The sequence below is a fragment of the Stenella coeruleoalba genome (genome assembly GCF_951394435.1).
Source record: "Stenella coeruleoalba genome assembly, chromosome: 14".
NCBI classification, from domain to species: Eukaryota; Metazoa; Chordata; class Mammalia; order Artiodactyla; family Delphinidae; genus Stenella; species Stenella coeruleoalba.
In genome coordinates, this window is record NC_137160.1 from 55,251,078 (window position 1) to 55,258,627 (window position 7,550).

General features: G+C 43.9%; 1 protein-coding gene across 1 annotated transcript; it reads left to right on the forward strand.

The window, feature by feature from the left end:
- Positions 1 to 5,023: 5,023 nt before the first annotated feature.
- Positions 5,024 to 5,329, forward strand: LOC307196655 (large ribosomal subunit protein eL31-like; the record flags this gene model as incomplete). Its single annotated transcript, XM_079941794.1, has 1 exon — positions 5,024 to 5,329. The coding sequence occupies one exon, from the start codon at positions 5,024 to 5,026 to the stop codon at positions 5,327 to 5,329; it is 306 nt and encodes a 101-aa protein (XP_079797920.1).
- Between the last annotated feature and the right edge of the window lie 2,221 nt (positions 5,330 to 7,550).

The window sequence follows — 7,550 nt, forward strand, 5'->3', positions numbered from 1 at the left end:
CCTGATAAAATAATTGCATAAAAATGAAGTTTTAAATTCAGCATATATATGAATAAATAACTTGAATAAGAATTTTCTTGATTGTAATTTTTTTAACATTTTAGTGTTTTTGAAAACAAAATGTCTTACAATCAATGTATATATTCAATAGTTTATCCTTAAAAATAATTGCATCGATGTTGCATCTCAAAATTGAAAGGTCTAAAAAAAAAATGAAGGGTCTTAAAAGATAAACATTATTTAGAATATACATATATAAACTACTGAAAAATCTGGTGTGAATAGGCTCTGTCATCTGGGAAATATGAACGAGGATGAGAAAGTTTATCACATACTGAAATTTTGGGAAAAATTTTCTTGGACAGAAAAATGGGGAAGATTACAAATTGCATACATCACTCTGTACTTAATCTCGGGTCAATCGTTTTTAGAGCAGGCGATGTTGTCATATGCACTCTTAGAGACAATAACTAGAAGGGTCACTAGATGGCACTATTATTCTTAGTACTGTAGTAACCTATTCCGTAGTGAACTTGAGAGTGACAAAGCATGAATAATCAGAGAGCATTAGTCCAATAATGCTGTAACTTTGTCAAAATTGTTTCTTAAAAGGAAAGAATTGATGATAAAGTCTGTTACAATGAAATTCATACTATTTTGTGAACCCCAAAATGCAGGGAACGATCTCTAGGCCTCCTTTTCACAACGCAGCATTCATTTATTCATTCATTCAATCATTCGTTCACTTACAAATATTTATTGAGTGTTTTGAAAGTGCCAGGATCTCAGTGAAGCTCTGGTTATTTTCACACTGAAGTAATGACTTCTTTTTTCAAGTAAGAGCGCAGGTTTCGCACTAGTAAGACCTGAATCCTCCACTTACTGGGTCATCTTAAGTAAGCCCTTATTATTATTATAACTTCTGTTGTTGAGATGAGAAGAGTAAGGCACAGAGCCAGTGGCTGTGGATGGAAATACTTTGTAAAATCATGCTTTCTATATGAATACTATTACTACCTCAAGAATGTTGAGGACTATGTCTAGTAGTAGTTCTATTTACATAATAGACTATTAAGTGACACAATCTAAGCTTATTAAGATCAACCTCGGGACTTCCCTGGTGGCGCAGTGGTTAAGAATCCGCCTGCCAATGCAGGGGACACAGGTTTGAGCCCTGGTCCAGGAAGATCCCACATGCCGTGGAGCAACTAAGCCTGTGCACCACAACTACTGAGCCTGTGTTCTAGAGCCCATGAGCCACAACTACTGAGCCCCGTGCCACAACTACTGAAGCCTGCGCTCCTAGAACCTGTGCTCCGCAACAAGAGAAGACACTGCAATGAGAGGATCGTGCACCACAATGAAGAGCAGCCCCCGTTCGCTGCAACTAGAGAAAGCCCGCGTGCAGCAACGAAGACCCAACACGGCCAAAAACAAAAGTAATTAATTAATTTAAAAATATATATATATATATGCTAAAAAAAAAGAAAACATTATTTCAAAAAAAAAAGATCAGCCTCAACACAAGTGACCATGAGACAGTTTCTCAGTGCAGCTCTTCCCTGCCTCAATATATGTCTTGGAAATACCATCAGAATCAAAACGAAGCAGATCCGAAGTGTTTTGGCAGAAGGATACTAGAAGTGTGTTTGGGGTGTGAACGAATGGGTGTGTTTATATATAAAAAATTGTTTCAACGCACCTTGCAGGAAGCCAGCCTCATCTCTTATCAGCCTCACTTCTCCTGCAGTTGGTTTTGTTCCCAGTGCACAGTACTTCCTTTCAGACGCTCATTCTGAATGAACATGATGACGATGCATATTTACTCCCGGACGTTGCTAACCAGCACAGCAAAAATAAATCTGAATACTTTATTCACATTTTGTAACAATCAGGGTGTAAATTGACAATGGCTCATTTAGGAGGTTGCGTTCATTGTACTTTACTCAAGTTCCCTTTTTATGTGTGATCTGTTTATTCAGTTCTTATTTATGGAAGTGGATATTACATCGGAGTGTTACGGGTGACACAGAGATTCTGATTCTGTTACTCGCCATAAGTGTTATACTGCCCAGCCCTTTGGATGCGAGGAGTGAAGGTTAGGTTTCTCCTTTGGCCAGAATCCCAACACAACTGTGCTCTCTATCTATGCTGGAGCCACTGCAGCTGATGTCCTAACAGCTCACTGAGGAGGTCAAAGATGGTTTTCTAAAAAATGCCTCCTCTGACAGTGACGCTCGCATCTCAGAGCTACCATTGTTTGCCTTCCTGTCAACCACTCACATAGCTAAGAACTCAAGCAAACACATGAAAAAGAAAAGCCTCTATTTAAAAGTTTTATTGAAAATATTCAAGATTTCCTGCTTCTTTTAGGGACAGTGAAAGAAATCCAGTGTTTTATCCATGTCAGGTCCCTACCAGATTATAAACAGTTGAGAGGAGGGTCCACTTGCTGAAAGGTGCCTTGAGAGAAAAACTCCCACTTCTGGGATTCGAAGAGGAAGCCCCCTCATCTCTAAAGTCTCCCTTGAGGTGTCGCAGCCAGTGGGGGCATCACAGCCTCCCGCTCCAGGCTCTTTCTAGCTTCCACAGCCGGTGCCTCACCCAGTTTATCAGGCAGCAGGATTGGCTGCTCTACCCAACTCCAGAGCTTTTCCCTTTGCTTTAAAATTGCCCTTGAATTCAGCTCCCTTCCACTCCCTTTTCCCCACACAGTATTTTTACACCTTTGATGCCCAAACCTTGAAGGTAAATACAAAGACAGGCATCTGTAAACACAGAACGACGCCCACATTCATGGGAATAACAGCAATCTCAAAAAACAATCATGATGGCAAATTTTAATCAGTGACTCTGAGAAACTTCCCAAGCAAGAAAGATTTGTGTCCCAGTCTTGCTCTACCCTCATTTCATGTCTTTTTTTTTTAATTTTACATTTTTATTTATTTATTGGCCGCCCCGAGAAGCATGAGGGATCTTAGTTCCCTGACCAGGGATCGAACCCATGCCCCCTGCAGTGGAAGAGTGGAGTCTTACCCACTGGACCACCAGAGAGGTCCCCCTCATTTCAGGTCTTAGTTCCAGCTCTAAGTGTTTGCAACAATCTCCTTCCTGAACTGTATCACATTCATGCAACTTTTTTTTCCCCCTACCTTGTATGTGAGCCTGGCCATTTCTTTCCCTGTTAAAGGATCTACAGCCCCGACCTCTTTATATAACGTCAACCCAACTAGAGCAGGAACCTGCCTCTATCTAAAAGTCTGGCCATGCAGCGCCGGCAATCCGTGAACAGCAGTTGACGGGCTGATCCAGAGCAAACCCCTCATGTACTCCTCAGGGAAGGGAGGAAGGCAAACCCATTGCCAGCCCACGATGGTCATGATGGAAAGATGTGCACATCCAGGCTGGCCCTTCAGGCTGATGGGGCTGGCTAAGAACTGAGTGAATAAAGTGAAATGGAAGGTAAATGGATGCAATCCAATTATTACAAAGAGGGAACAGGCAAGGTTGCTTTAAAGAGACGAAAACTGAGCATTTCTATGCCCTCCACAATCATGGGGGTTGAAAATGTTAGTATTCCTGCTCATCTTTTCTCTTTGGTGTAGATCCGTCTTTTGAGGCATATGGTTTTTGTTGTGATTTTCTTCGTTTTTACCACCTGTGTTCCAGATGTCTGTCAACTTCATCATTTTGCTGCTTTGCTTGAAGATTTCAAAACAGACCTCAATTTTGAAACTCTTCTGTGGCACATTTCTCTTTTATTTGAAAAGATGTGTTTGATTTAGAAAATACGGAGACATTGCCCTACTTTCTTGGCATTGGGGCTAAATTGGAAGTAGGCAGCAAAATGGGTTACCTCCTGACTAGTGGAAGAGATGCTCACCACAGCCGTCTGCTGACTGCGGAGAAGCGGCAGCCGGGATGGTGCAGGTGAGGCCAAGTGCATGTCCCCAACCTTTGTGCTTCATTATGTCACAGACGCCGGGAATGACAAGAGGATAAGGAAATCTGTGGCCTCAGTTTAAAACACAGTCCAGATAGAGTCCGTACCCTATTGAGAAATCAATTCAGTACATGCGTGTGTTCTACATGTGCACAGGTGTATTCATGCCAACATAAATGCATCAAACGTCTCTGGCAAGACATACAGGAAGTTGGTTGCTGTAGAGGTGGGAATTTGGAAGCCATGGGCCAGGGGTAAGAGGGAGACCTAATTTCGCCGTAAACAATTTCTTCTTAAAATTTGGAACTTGTGCTTGTATTTCCCATTAAAAATTAAAACATTGGATAATCATCATAACAAAAGAATATATTCTACGAGACTGGGCACACCTAAAAGTAGTCTTCTAAAGCAATTTATCCCTTTGCATGAGGAATAAAGTCCTATCACCTCAGTTTGAAGGGAGATTAATGTGGCTTGAATATTTACTATGGTTTTACTGCAGAGATGTTTAAGTGCCAACGATGTGTTACCACGTAGGCAAATGGCTCTCGAATCCAGATAACCGTGCTATGGGAAAGACGGTGGGGATTTTGGTGTTTGTGTCATTTGGGCTTGGATTACACGTTCCTTCCCCTGTTGCTGGGAGGCCCATGTTCTTGGAAGTAACTGAACTAAGGCTGGAATAGTGGGGATTGAGAAAATGAATGACTTGGAAGAAGATACTGCAGTAGCAGTTTGTGGAGACCCTCTTTCTGCCCCCTGCTCAGACATCCAGGGCAGGTGAGACATCCAGATGCACAGGACCCTTTGGTTGTGTCATCTTGGTTCACTCCTTGCTGCCACCACTAGACGGGCACTCATCTGTTTCCTGGGACATGGTTCTAGGCCTCTCTCCAATTCCTCCCAGGGTCTCCAGCATGATTCCTTCTCTCTCTTTGCAGCCGGCGCAGAACAAATAGACCAGTGAGAGGACAGAACGCAGATGGCATATCTCTCATATAAGTTACCTATTCAGGTTGCTTGCTTACTTATTCATTTAATAAACATGTATGGATTCCTTTCCAACCCAGGCAGGGCAGGATGGCTCCCACAAAGAAGGGTGGTGAGAAGAAGGGCCGCTTCACCATCAACGAGGTGGTGACCAGAGAATACACCATCAACATTCACAGGTGCTTCCATGGAATGGGTTTCAAGGAGCGTGCCTCTCGGGCACTCAGAGAAATCCGGAAATTTGCAATGAAGGAGACGGGGACTCCAGATGTACACATTGACGCCAGGCTCAACAAAGCCATCTGGGCCAAAGGAATAAGGAATGTTCCGTACCGTATCCATGGGCCGTTGTCCAGAAAGTATGATGACGATGAAGATACACCAAACAAGCTCTAAACGTTGGTTACCTATGTACCTGTCACCACTTTTCAAAAATCTACAGCTAGTTGATGTAGATGAGAACTAAATGTCGATTGGCCAAGAAAGGTATAGAACGGCCAGAACCAAAAACAAACAAAAATGTATGGAAAACCTACCATAGGCTGAAAACTTGCTCTGGAGATGCAAGACCTCAAGAAGTTCACAATCTAGTGGGAAAGATAGACTTTTTTTTTTTTTTTTAATATATGATTGCGATAGTCTGATGAGTGTTAATGTAACCTAAGGCCAAGGTAACATAGGAGCATTTACAAGGGCATCCAAACCAGACTAGGGGTGGTACCGATCACACAGGTGACCAAGTTGGGACTGGACGGGCGTGCCGGAGTCTGCCTGTGGGCCCCATGGGAGACGGGGACTGAGTGTGTTATTGCCGGTTGGTGACAGGAGAGTGGCTGCTGTGAGGGGTGTAGGGCATTTCACGATGAGATAGTAGCATAAAATGAGAAATGACCACAGCTCATCTGCCATGCCGCAAATTGCCGGCATGGCAGAAACATAAACTCTGAGACAGGGTAGGGAGTATAAAGGGAAGAGGAGGGGCTTTACATGTCTGGCTAAGGCATTTTTGAAAGGATCAAAGTGGGAGAATGACAAGACTTAACAAGATATGCGTTTTCAAAGATAATTGAAAGCGGTAGAGGGAAGGTATTGGGGTGGGAAATGTTAGAGGTGGGAGACCAGTTAAGTGGCTTCTGCGACGTTTCAGCCAAGGGGGGGATGAGGTGGTGAAGGGGGGTGGCAGTTACAGGAAAAGAGAAGAACAAAGGTGAAACCAACAGCAGGGGCAACTCTGTGACCTTCCTTCCCTGACACAACGGGATTAGGATGTCATTGCAGGTCTACCCGAAAGGAGCTTAGAAGAAATGACCAGACAGTATCCAAGCACGTGGCAGATCAATGCCTAGGTAAGTAAGTAGCTCAAAGTTAACTAAGAAGAGGCAGGTAAGGGATAAAGCCAGCTGGGATGGAGAGTGTAGGGAGAAAGTGCAAGCAGATAGATACCATGGGAACCTGATTTAGTGGGACCCTTGCAGCTGGTGAGTGTTCCAGAAGCCCTAAAGGAACCAATACGGAACACATCTGTGGGTGTGGGGAGGGGTCTAGGGTCACTTACCTCCTGACTTGGGTCACTGGGTGGGTGGAGATACAGCAGTGAAAGGTAGAAAATTCAGGAAGAAAGACTTTTGGGAAGAAGATAATGAGTTGAGTTTTGAGCTTTTTGGATATTAGACGCTTGATGGCCATCTGAGCCACATTCACTCTGGAAAGCATCTAGGTAATTCAAGAGATGTGATGGAAGCTAAGAGAAAAGAGTCTCAAGAAAGAAGAAACAATGAAAATGTCCATTGCTTCAATGAAATAAAATAGGTGTCCATCTGATTTGACAAAAGGAAAGTAACCAGTGATCTTAGTGAGAATGTTTTTGGTAGCATGGTGTTAGAAAGTAGATTACCAGATCACCTCCGCTGAGGACCTGAGGGAGAGAAGAGAAGGTTGTTGCAGTGGGAAGTCAATTTGATGCAAAGTTTACCTCCAATCAGGTGACCAACCGTCCCTGTTTGCCCAGGACTGAGTGGATTCCCAGGATGCTGGTCTTTTAGTGCTAAGACTGAGAAAGTCGTTGGGCAAGCAGAACAGATTGGTCACCCTGCCTTCAATCTCGCTACCAGAAAGGCTGTCCAAGAGTTCATGAAATAGACTCAGATAAAATGAAGACACTTGGGACTTCCCTGGTGGCGCAGTGGTTAAGAATCGGCCTGCCAATGCAGGCGACACGGGTTTGAGCCCTGGTCTGGGAAGATCACACACGCCGCCGAGCAAGTAAGCCCGTGCGCCACAACTACTGAGCCCGCGTGCCACAACTACTGAAGCCCCTGCACCTACAGCCTGTGCTCTGCAACAAAGAGAAGCCACCTTAATAAGAAGCCCGTGCACCACAACGAAGAGTAGCTCCCTCTCGCCGCAACCAGAGAAAGCCCGCGTGCAGCAATGAAGACCCAATGCAGCCAAAAATAAATAAATAAATTTATTAAAAACAAAAAAAATTAAGATGCTTGAGGGAATTCCCTGGTGGTCCAGTGGTTAAGACTTGGCACTTTCACTACTTTGGGCCCGGGTTCAATCCCTGGCTGGGGGAACTAAGATCCCACGAGCCGTGTGGCGTGGCCAAAAAAAA